This window comes from Psittacula echo (genome assembly GCF_963264785.1).
Source record: "Psittacula echo genome assembly, chromosome: 1".
NCBI lineage: Eukaryota > Metazoa > Chordata > Aves > Psittaciformes > Psittacidae > Psittacula > Psittacula echo.
In genome coordinates this window covers 157,239,345-157,252,249 of record NC_137735.1, presented here as the reverse complement: position 1 = coordinate 157,252,249, position 12,905 = coordinate 157,239,345, and the positions used below count along the sequence as shown (strand labels likewise).

The following is a 12,905-nucleotide window of genomic DNA, read 5'->3' as shown; positions in this document are numbered from 1 at the left end:
GAGAGAAAGCATTATGGAATCTCAAAACAGAAATAATTTTGTTTTACAGACTGTATATTTCTTAAAAAATACAAAAGAGGCAAAAGGATTTGCATAGTAATAAATTGGTCTTTTAGCATAATTAAATTATTACAGAACTACTCTTTGTGTTTAAGAAATCATATATTTACCAACTCAGGACAATTTTGCATTTTCACTTTGAAGGGTTTAGGAACTCAGTCTTGATTACTGAGTAATGTGAAACTGTTCTAAAGAAAGATGTAAATCAAAGTCCTTTTCTTCAGCAAATAAGCTATTATTTTTTCAGTTTCCACTGAAAGTACAGATAGGAATTCCATTAGAATATACTTCTGGCAGGGTCATCCTTTTAGCTGACGGAAAAAAAATGATTGAAAAAGCACTGTGAATTGCAAAGTAAATAATTATTATTTTTGACTAATAAAGTCAAAATTAATAAAATGCACTTTTGAGGATTCCTTATTCATCTAATATTTCATATTTTGTTCTTAACAGGTTATTAATTAGCTTATAACATCCTCACCATCACCCCCCCTCCAAAGTGAAACAAACCTTACCAAAACCAATTTTCCTGTTCTGACTTGTGAACATCCCTGATCAGTGCTGTTGCACAGTTCAGCTGAATCTCCTGGTGAAAGTGATTTTCTCTCTTCAGCTGATTTTGTTTAGTTTTAGAGTGTGCTCCTTCTGCCTTCTGCTTTGGGGGTATATCTTCCAGATAGTAAAAAGCAATCAGCATCTGGAGACAGCAACCTAGATCAAAAGTCTGTTTCTATGGACAGACTTGGTTATGTAAAGCAAAATAAGAGGTATCACTATCTGTAGTCCTGTCTGTAAATGCTTCATCATGTCATTAATTCGGTGTGCATGATAAAATCACTTCTCTACTTGAATGATTGCAGAGTAACAGATCCCATGTGAAGGAAAGCAAAAGTGTGTCGTAGAAGGCAGACTGGCATAGTGAAAATGACAGCTACTTTGGAACTAACTATAGGAATTTTGCATACTTCATACCTCAGCTTTAGGACTTATCTGTAGTTATTCATTTTTTATAATATAAGGACATGCTGAGGCACTGCTTCCGTATGGATTTCTGTGGAGGATGACTTGAATCGTCAATGTAATTTTTTTTTTTTTTGCAGCACTTGTCCTTCTCTTAGAGGTTTCCTCTAGTTTGTGCTATTTAGCTTGTTTACAGCTGAAGAAATCCTGTCCCCAGGACATAAACATTACAAGAATCCAAGCTCCAATCCCATAATTATATATAACTGAAAAGTTTCTTGTTCACCATTGTGCTGTGATTTCTGCCAAAACAACATAGTAAACAGTCCCTGGTAGCGCAACTAGCTAATACAGAATTGCAATGTATTTTGATTGAGTAGCACTTTTGAAGCCTAAAGGACTTCAGCAAAGGTTTTTTTAAGTAACTGTTCAATAGAATTCACACCATACATGTGTGAATTTTCCTAACAAAGCATTGTTATGTTTTCCTTTTTAACTAATTGGCCATTATTTTTGCAATTCTTTTTAGAACCATTGGATACAAAAAGAAGTATGTAAAAGTTCCACATGGGCATATTTGGGTGGAAGGTGATCATCATGGGCACAGCTTTGACAGCAATGCTTTTGGCCCGGTAAGTCAATTTTCTGTATATCATTTACAATTTGCAACTGAAAAGCAGCGCATGTCTCCTGGGTCATTTGTACAACACAGAAGTATGAATTGAATGTGACAGTATTTTTGTGAGAATTATTAAACTTTATTAGTGGAGACTGAGTTTATTCTTAACTATTAGAAAAAGAACAAAGACTCCTTTTAATTCCCCCATGTGGAAGGAGCAGTGGTAGATTTTTTAAATTTGAAGGGATGTACTGGAGGAGTAGCCAGAGGGCAAGCCAGCTCCCTGTAGCTGACAGATGCTCCCTGAGGACAGGTTGCCAGCTGATGTAATTTGGAATAGTTCCCTCCCAGGAGCTTGGTCTTGCTTTAGTGCCAGTGTTGGGGTAAAAAATTAGGAAATTGTAATTGTGCTTAGCAAATGTTAACTGTTAAATTGGTCTGTGGACAATGCTAGAGATATTTCAAAAATTTCCCCAAAATAAATATATAAGTTTTCTTTGCATAGGGCCATTTTCATTTTGAATAAAGACAAAACCTGAAAAATTTGTTTCTTGACTGGTAGACCTGTGCATCTGTTCATCAAAAGACAGTAAATGCTTTCTCTGCACTCCAGTTTTGGTTTGGTTTTGCTTTTGTTAACTTTGTGCAGATTCCCGTTCTTGTTTTAGCTTCAGCTAGCATGCAGGAAATAGTTGCATGAGCTGTGCATCCTGCTGTGGAAATACAAATCCTTTTTGCCCTACTCCATATGCAGGGTTTTGACATGTGTTTTTAAGACAAAATGCTTTTCTGATATAAAAGACACCCACCACTTGTCACAGGGAAGTTGTCAAGGCTGGATTTTTCCTCCTTTGTACACCCATGTTTCATACAGAAGTCAGCCCACTGGCTAATTTAATTAACAATAGCAAAGAACTTACGAATTTGTCTGGCGTCTGGAAGTTTAACCTAATTACTAACTTTAAATAATTTGTTCTCAGGAAAAATAAAAAAAAGACCTACTGTCTCTGTCTGGTTTGGAGTACGTGATGCCATTGCCTCCCTTTTGGATGGTCTCACGTATTATTTTGTGCTTGTGTTTCTTGCTATTTTCCATTACTATTTTCCTGCCAATATCTTCTAAGATTTCTAACATTTAGTTTTAGAGGTTCTTTCCTGCAGAATTTAATTCAGTCTATCCTGTGCAGGTATCTCTTTCCTTTTCTGTCTCACTCTTTGTTCCCAAGGTAAATCTTAGTCATAAAACCACTAATCTTTTCAATTGCAAATATACTGGCAAAGTAGTCTCTGAACAGAAGTAAACTTTCAGATTTAAAGCAGATTTGCAGCAGGTCACACAATAGTTAATACAAGGTAAAATACAGCTTTCATGCAAGATAGCATGTTGTGGTAAATGTAACTACCCTCAGACTTTTACTCAATTCACTGATGTTTATAAATATTAGAAAAGTGCTTTCACTAGGCTTTGACCTCACATTAGTCATCAGCTGCTAGCTAAAATTGGACAGTATGTCACTTTTCTTATAGTAATGGCACCTTTTGAAAGCTTGTAAGACAGTTTTTGACAGTGAATTCTTTAGCATTCCACAGGAATAATGACCTTTATATTGTGTAGACTATGGGCAAGTCAGCTGTATTTTCCTCTGAAATTAAGGGGCATTTTCCTTTGAAATTAAATTATAGAAGCAATTTGAATACAGGCAAAAGGGGGCACAACTGATCACAGGGATAGAAACTAGCTTGAGAATAATAAAATTTGGAAAATTGTCCTCTGTAGAAGAAAATGGAAAGCATGTTTAGAAGGACACACTGGACTCCAGGTTCTTTTCCATTCTACAACTTGTTAGGTTTTCGGTTATTGGGACATTTTCTACCCCTCTGTCAGCTGTACTCTGGAGATCACTTGCACAGGTGAATTAAAATATTAAAATCACTCTCTTCAATCCATTCAGAAGGTATGTTCTATTTAAAATAATTTTCTCTTATAAGACTGCAGCAGTCATAGGGAACAGACTACGCAACAGGTACAGGAAAGCTTTTTTCTCACTTTGCTAGAGATTAGGTTAAATGTTACGTGTGTCACAATTATTACTTACAAAACCACATATATTTTCTTGGATCAAAAGATTCAGTAAAAATAGTGTATTTTTTTAAAGTGTATTATGTTGTAGGCTACCGTATTTTCAATTTTCATGCAATCTTGTAGTAGAAAAACATATATAGTGTAGACAGTCGGACTCAGTAATGTTGGGTAGATAAGTTTAATGAGTTACATGAGACATAAAAGGAAATTATGGAAAAACAGGTTGAGAACAGATGTTATAATAATATTTTCTCTTGGAGAATAACTGTATGTGTAATGGCCTAATGGGTTAGTTTGATAAAGCAAAAACCCTGATACCAATCAAATTTTAAATTAGACGAACCTTTGGTGAGATATGAATTTCTAAAATGTAAAACCTTGTCAAATTAAATTATCTCTACTTAGTTCCTAAAATATTATAAAATATATTACCTCTTTGTTATTACATGATTTTTATAGCACTAAAATTGGAATATTAAGGCATAGAGACATTTTCCTAAAGTGTGTAAATACAGTCAAGATGTTTCAACTAAGATTTGTAAATGTTGAATATTTCTTTTCTACGTAGTCATGTCTTTGAATAAATGAACACCTTGTAACCAAACATCTGTGGGTAATGTTGGATAAGAAATGCTGTTAAATTGCTGTTAAATTTAAATTAATAAAAATTAAATATTAATAGCCTCTCCAGAATATTGGACTAAATTATTAGTGTATATTTATTGTGCATTGTCTTTTAAAAATGCTTTGTGTAATACAGAATGGCAGGTGTTATACTGTTGTTTTGATACTGTTATTTCAGGTTTGGAAATCTGTCATGTCAGCCATTCATAATGCTGAAAATAGCTGTTTTGAATTGAAGCCAATAAATATTCACAGTACTTGCATCTTTTTACTTTTATTTAAGCGGATAAAAAATTACATACAGCTGGAAATTTATTTCAATTACTGGGACTAGAATAGAGATTTCTACTCAGTTGGCTGTTACTGTTATCAAATTATTATAGAGTGAAATCAAACTTTTATGATATTAGCTTAGCATTCCTTAATTGGCATACTACAGGATTTTAATAATAGTTGATTTTGTTTTCAGTTCTGATAATTTTGCTATTTTGGAGGGCCTTTTTACTATGAGATTGTAGTTTGACAGCATAAGAAATATAACATTAATGTTTCTGGCAATACTGCTTCTTTCTTAGATCAGAAACACAGGAGACACATTATAAAAAATTGAGGAAGTATTAAACTTGATCAAGTAGTAAACTCCTCTGCTGCTTCAAATTTCTTACAGATTTTAACAGGTTAACTTTATGCCAGATCAATTACTGTCATTGCTTGCACAGCCAGGATAATGCCAGCATAAAAACAAAGTGATAATTCATATTCTGAATCTGTCACTCTGGCTAAATCAAGAGAAGAGTCATTATAGACTGTACTTTGCCCAGATCAAACGTGTAGAGTTGGCATCTAGCAGTGCAGAGATAGTTATGCAACCAGCATGTAAGGATATCTGAGAAATACCTATTAAGAAGTGCAAACAGTGACATATATATATATATATTTCTGGATGTAAACACATGCAGTGAGTAGCGCTTCCAGAATAATGGAAGAAAAAAAAAAAAAAAAAAAAAGTTGATTTACCAAAGAAATCCCTATAAGATGAAATTGAATTTTTTTTTTCTTTTTTTATTACTACATTTCTGTGTTTCCAAATGCTTACAAGATTAGGATCTGAAAGACCTTTATAAAATTAGGGCTTGAAGTCAGTGGCAGTCATTCAACTGTCTTGTAAAGAACCTGAACAATAGTTCATTAAAGTCAACAAGAGATTTCTTTTGGCTTTAATGGCTTTGGATAAGGCTCTTTATAAGCTAAGTTTCACAATCCAGTGTAAGAGGAAAAAAGCTATTATCCTCTTTATCTTCCTGGGAAACCTGAGACACAAGTAGGTTCAGTACTTTGTCATTAAACATGTTTGGCTCAGCCAGGTCCTTGTCTTAGTCCTTTTACTGAAAATAGAGTTATCTTTTGATGTATTTACTCTCAAAACTAAATCCTGTAGAACCTGAGCCTGGGTTTTTATTCAACAGAAGTTTTACATTCATAAACTTTAAATGAGTGGATAGCTTTTAGTCAGCATTACTGTAGAGGCCATTTTTAAGATCATCTATATAAGTAATTTTGTACTGTAAGTTCATGTAATAAACTATCTGAAAAATATTCCTGTCTAACTACTTTTCTTCAGCACAAGCCTGTAGACTGTGACTAGAAAACTCTATAGAGTAGACTCACATTCTAAATAAGTGAATATGCTGAGTTTTGTTAGTTATTTTAATTAAAAGCTATCATCATCTCTCTTCACATACGGCAGAAATGGTTTAACTGCTAACCCTCAATAGGCAAATTCAATTAATAATAGGAATAGAGTATCCCTATTACAACTATTTTCTTAAACTGATCCAGTATTTCCCTCTATGAGTGTTGTTAGTGAATACAAGCAGTCAAAACCAGAAAATATTAAAAGTTCATTAGACAATAAAGTGAACTGAAATAAAACTCCCTTAGTGAAGGGCATTGTGCGACTGTTGGTAAAGGAAATACTTGAATCAAGAGGTCTGCAGCTTGTGAGAGTAGCCTGGCTTCATATCATAGAATCAGAGAATCATAGAATAGTTAGGGTTGGAAAGGACCTTAAGATCATCTAGTTCCAACTCCCCTGCCATGGGCAGGGACACCCCACACTAAACCATGTCACCTAAGGTCTCATCCAACCTGGCCTTGAACACCACCAAGGATGGAGCATTCACAACTTCCCTGGGCAACCCATTCCAGTGCCTCACCATCCTCTCAGTAAAGAATTTCTTCCTTATATCCAATCTAAACTTCTGTTTAAGTTTGAACCAATTACCCCTTGTCCTGTCACTACAGTCTCTAATGAAGAGTCCCTCCCCAGCATCCTTGTAGGCCCCCCTTCAAATACTGGAAGACTGCTATGAGGTCTCCATGCAGCCTTCTCTTCTACAGGCTGAACAGACCCAACTCTCTCAGCCTATCTTCATATGGGAGGTGCTCCAGTCCCCTGATCATCCTCATAGCCATCCTCTGGACTTGTTCCAACAGTTCCATGTCCTTTTTATATTGGGGACACCAGAACTGCACACAATACTCCAAGTGAGGTCTCATGAGAGGAGAGTAGAGGGGCAGGATCACCTCCTTCGACCTGCTGGTCACGCTCCTTTTGATGCAGCCCAGGATACAGTTGGCTTTCTGGGCTGCGAGCGCACACTGCTGGCTCATGTTCATTTTTTTTTTGACCAACAGCCCCAAGTCCTTCTCTGCAGGGCTGCTCTGAATCTCTTCTCTGCCCAACTGGTAGCTGTGCCTGGGATTGCTGCGACCCAGGTGTAGGACCTTGCACTTGCCATGGTTAAACTTCATCAGGTTGGCATCAGCCCACCTCACAAGCGTGTCAAGGTCCCTCTGGATGCCATTCCTTCCCTGCAGTGTAACAACCGAACCACACAGCTTGGTGTCATCGGCAAACTTGCTGAGGGCGCACTCAATCCCACTGTCCATGTCACTGACAATGATGTTGAACAAGACCGGTCCCAACACCCATCCCTGAGGGACACCACTCGTTACCGGTCTGCAGCCGGACATCGAGCCATTGACCACAACTCTTTGCATGTGGCCATCCAGCCAGTTCTTTATCCACCGAGTGGTTCACCCATCAAATTGATGTCTCTCCAATTTAGAGACAAGGATGTCGTGTGGAACAGTGTCAAATGCTTTGCACAAATCCAGGTAGATGACGTCAACTGCTCTGCCCCTGTCCATCAGTTTCATAGCCCCATCATAGAAGGCCACCAAATTGGTCAGGCAGGATTTCCCCTTAGTGAAGCCATGCTGGCTGTCACCAACCACCTCCTTGTTTTTCATGTGCCTTAGCATGCCTGCCAGGAGAATCTGCTCCAAGAGTTTGCCAGGCACAGAGGTGAGACTGACTGGTCTGTAATTCCGCGGGTCATCCATTTTCCCCTTCTTGAAAATGGGGGTTATATTTCCCTTTTTCCAGTTTTTGGGAACTTTGCCTGACTGCCATGATTTTTCAAATATGATGATTTTTGAAATATGATGATTTTTGAAATATCATCTGTCTTCTTCTAAGACAGGCTCAGAAGACAGTTTAAGGAAGAAGCAAATATCTTTCTGCAGTTCTGGATTACTTGCATAATAGCAGACAATGAATGCCATGTCCTAAAAGTGCACATCATCTCGGTGATGATCTTGCCATCTGCTGAGGGTTTCATTTATGAGCTGTAAATGAGTGCAAGAATCACATATCCCCCTGAAATGGAGCAGCCTCTAAGGCAAAATATAGGAAGAGTTTAACAGCTCACAGTAGCGTGCTGAACAGCACCATGTTAAAGTTAGAGTAGGGTATACAGGCAGGGCAAAATCATCCCACAGAGAATTCTGCCAGGTCTCGAAATACCTAGTGACCCTGTTTGCATCCCTGTACTCCAACCAGCCCCTGAGAGAGACTTAAGGCAAATAGTTTCAATAGCAGGTACTCAAAACCTAATTTTCTTAGTTCAGACTGGAGTCATGAGGAGATAGTCAAGCACTGAGAAACAAAAGTGTGATTTTCGCAAGAAAATGCCTAGCTGTGCTCACACTCATAAAGTTAATGTAGGCGAGGATAACACTGGTGGAAAAGTAGTCAGTGAAGATTGGGAATGACCTGCTGGGGACTTGTTGGCATAGATTTGCTACCTGATGTTGTAACCTTTTCTGCTTTCGGCTACCACTGCGATCAGTACTTGCACCTTCACTTTCCCGTAGCCTGGGAGAGCAGCATGACTCTTAATGGGGTTGGTAACATTTCTATTTTTCCTCTTGGGTATTAAGAAATGAAGCTGTGTTAAGGAGGATGTGTAATGCAAATATGCAATCAATAATGTTCCATAATATTTATCCCTGGCCACTAGCAAAAATGAAATAGGTAAAATTGTTTACAACCAGAGAAAAGACTTTGCACATGGAGCATGCAGAGCTTGAACTTGTAAAAGTCTATGGTGAATAGAAAAGATAGGACATTATGTGTTATGACTGTTGATAAATAAACCTCGAAGGGTAAGTATGCTTGTCCCTTTTGAGAGAATATGGTATGTGAGATGCAAATTGGGATGGTGTCTTGTCTATTGAGAATGACAATTCTCTCCAGGAGCTGCTGAAGGGTAGCCTTGGTAATAAGATTGTGTGGCCTCACTGTCCGTTAAATTGACTAACTGAATTTGCAGTATAGGGAATAAAAAGTCCTCTGTAGCTGTCCTAATTCTCTTGGAAAGTAAAATATTTAACCTGGCTGTAGTCTAAACCAATGCATAAAAATTAATCTTTCAAGCAGCCTTGCTAAAAGCTCTCAATTAAATTTACTCTATTTCTTCAGCAATGGAATATTTATGAGGACTTGTAAAGTAGCAGAAAGTTTGGGGGTTTTGTCTTATTTAGGTGAATATTTCTGAATACAAGTACCTTTAAAGGATTTTCCAACCATATTGGAAAGAGCCACAGGTGTCCTGGTTTCAGCTGTGATAATTTTGTTCTTAGTAGCTGGTGTAGTGCTGTGTTTTGGCTTTAGTCTGATAACAATGCTGATAACACACCAATGTTTTAGTTGTTGCTAAGTAGCTCTTACCCTGATCGAGGACTTTTCAGTATCTCATGCTTTGCCAGTTAGGAGGAAGCAGAGATGAAACACCTGACCCAAATTAGCCAAAGGGGTATTCCGTACCATAGCACATCATGCCCAGTATATAAACTGGGGGAGTTACCCAGAAGGGATTAATTGCTGCTTGGGTTAGGTTGGGTATTGGTCAGCATGTGGTGAGCAGTTAGATAGTGCATCATTTGTGTTTATTACTTTTTCTTCCAAATTCCGCTTTAGTTTTATATTCTGTCCCCTTGTTATTTCACTTGTCATTATTCTTATTCTTATTTAGTATTATATTGTACTGTAGTTATTAATCTGTTCTTATCTCAACCTGTGGAGTTTACATTCTTTTGATTCTCCTCCCCATCCTACCCAGGAAGAGGGGAAAGAGTGGAGGGTGAGAGAGCGGCATTGTGCTGCTGAGTTACTGGCTGGGCTTGAAACATAACAACCAGTTTTGATGTCACTTACATTGAAATGAACCAGGAAAAAATGTTGAAACAATGTTAGATTGGTTTAATGAAATATTAGAAGAGATCAGAGAGTTGTCAGATGCATGACATCATTTGTAATTTACTAATTTGAACAGCTCTGCATTAAAATATAATAATTTGCTGAATCCTATATACCGCTTCATCAGTTTCCTTACAATTCTATTTCTCTCAAGTTCCAGCCTGAAATACCCTTATATTTGATAAGCACTCAGCATAATTTATAGCATTATGTTCCCTATATAGGATCTCGTAAATTACTTGCTTTAATGGAAATGAGGCACAAAGGAATCTTTGCTGACTTTGCTATGATTTAACTGTATATGGAATTTTGATTCATGCTGGCATTCATATGAAGATTTACCAGGATGTCATTTAAAAATCCATTGAATGTTTTTGTTTCTATTTTTACTTCCTTGGACATCGAACATTGTCAAGGCTCAGTCACTTTTTACTAAAATAAAGTTCTAAATTTTAGTTAGTAGTATTAAAGGAAATTATTATCCACCTGATTCCAATTTTGGATAACATAAATGCTTTGGTGTAATAAATACTCATCTCACTGAATTGCCCAATCTTGAGACAAGTCTATTGTACTGTAGCACCTTGTTTGCATGATTCTACATCATATTGGGAGGTTAGGAATGTATATTTATGTGGTAGTGAATGTGCATATTTAATTTATTTACAAGTGTATGTATGTTTATTTTTAGAAGCAAAACTTAATTGATACATGACGAGCAATACTAATAGAATTACCAATGCTTCTATAATTTATTTGAGGGAAATTATTTTTCCCATCTACTTGGTTCATGTCCAGCTTGGAGTACTGTGGTTTGGGGATTCCCTGCACAGGAATTGCAATGACATATGGAAATGAGACCTTTTAAAGGCCCCTGTAATGGACCTGTAGCACATGATGTAGAAGAGGCTTTGAGAAGCAAGCCTGCTCAGCCCTGAGCAGAGAAGGCAGCTAGGAGAGCTCATGGCTGTCCTCATCTACAGTACAGCAGATAGGGAAAGCAGAGACCAACTTCTCTCAGAGATTCAGAAGAGTAAGACAAAAGACAAAACAGGCAAAAGTTACAACATAGAATCATAGAATAGTTAGGGTTGGAAAGGGCCTTAAGATCATCTGGTTCCATCCCCCTTGCCATGGGCAGGGACACCTCACACTAAACCATGTTATGTCACCCAAGGCTCTGTCCAACCTGGTCTTGAACACCCCCAGGGACGGAATATTCACTATGATTCACAGCTTCCCTGGGCAACCAATTCCGGTGCCTCACCACCCTTACAGTACAGAACTTCCTCCTTATATCCAATCTAAACCTCCCCTGTTTAAGTTTTAACCCATTACCCCTTGTCCTATCACTACAGTCCCTGATGAATAGTCCCTCCTCAGCATCCTTATAGGCCACCTTCAGATACTGGAAGGCTGCTATGAGGTCTCCATGCAGCCTTCTCTTCTCCAGACTGAATAGCCCCAACTTTCTCAGCCTGTCTTCATATGGGAGGTGCTCCAGTCCCCTGATCATCCTCATAGCCGTCCTCTGGACTCTTGTTCCAACAGTTCCATGTCCTTTTTTATGTTGAGGACACCAGAACTGCACACAATACTCCAAGTGAGGTCTCACGAGAGGAGAGTAGAGGGGCAGGATCACCTCCTTCGACCTGCTGATCATGCTCCTCTTGATGCAGCCCAGGATACGGTTGGCTTTCTGGGCTGCGAGCGCACACTGCTGGCTCATGTTCATTTTCTCATTAACCAACACCCCCAAGTCCTTCTCTGCAGGGCTGCTCTGAATCTCTTCTCTGCCCAACCTGTAGCTGTGCCTGGGATTGCTCCAACCCAGGTGTAGGACCTTGCACTTGGCATGGTTAAACTTCATCAGGTTGGCATCAGCCCACCTCACAAGCGTGTCGAGGTCCCTCTGGATGGCATTCCTTCCCTGTGGTGTAACAACCAAGCCACACAGCTTGGTGTCATCAGCAAACTTGCTGAGTGTGCACTCAATCCCACTGTCCATGTCACCAACAAAGATGTTGAACAAGACCGGTCCCAACACCGATCCCTGAGGGATACCACTCGTTACTGGTCTCCAGCCGGACATTGAGCCATTGACCACAACTCTTTGCGTGCGGCCATCCAGCCAGTTCTTTATCCACCGAGTGGTTCACCCATCAAATTGATGTTTCTCTAATTTAGAGAAAAGGATGTCGTGTAGGACAGTGTCGAACGCTTTGCACAAGTCCAGGTAGATGACATGGGGAATTCTGAATAAATATTAGGATTTTTTTTTTTTTTTTTCCCCATTAAGGGGTAAGTCACACATTGATTACCCAGAAAGTTTCTGAGACCTCAATTCGTGGAGATAATAAAAATCCTGACTGGACAAGGCCTTGAGCAACCTGAGCTAGCCCTGCTCTCAGTAGGAGGTTGCATCAGATGATCTTCAGATGTCCCTTCCTACCTATATGATTCTGTAAATCTAGGAAAGCAATTTGTATTTTGTCAGTAAATGGTTCTATTTAAGACATAGGACAGTAAACTTACAAAAGTTTGCTGTCATTTGTGTTAACACTGCACAGCCACATTTACCAAGGCTAGAAAAATGGTATATTTATCCGCTATAGTACTACTATACTATTGTTGCATTCTTTCAGGGGATTTTCAAATATGTCAACTTTCATTTCAGATTGTGCAAGTGTTTTTTGCAAAACTTCATCTCTATTCCCTCTTGCTCAAAAAAGAAGAGTTTGAAATGTATACTGTAAGTGAACCTTCCTAACTTGGCCATGTTTGAAGTTCAGCCTGGGCAGAGAAGAAAGGTTTTCCTCAAATACTATTCTGTTATATTAACAGCACACACTTTTTTTTTTTTTTTCTCCAAGCAGTAATTCAAATTCTATATAGACCAAACAGAAATATTTAATTAAAGCTAAACCACTAGGATCCTGATCTTGAGAACATCT

General features: G+C 38.2%; 1 protein-coding gene across 1 annotated transcript in view; it reads left to right on the top strand.

Moving 5' to 3' along the window:
• Positions 1-12,905, top strand: part of IMMP2L (inner mitochondrial membrane peptidase subunit 2) — a gene marked incomplete at its 5' end in the record, with an annotated part of 459,378 nt that overhangs the window by 354,554 nt on the left and 91,919 nt on the right. Inside the window, one exon of the mRNA XM_080632403.1 lies at positions 1,550-1,652. Coding sequence (XP_080488529.1) covers positions 1,550-1,652 — 103 coding nt within the window. The remainder of the gene's footprint in view (positions 1-1,549; positions 1,653-12,905) is intronic.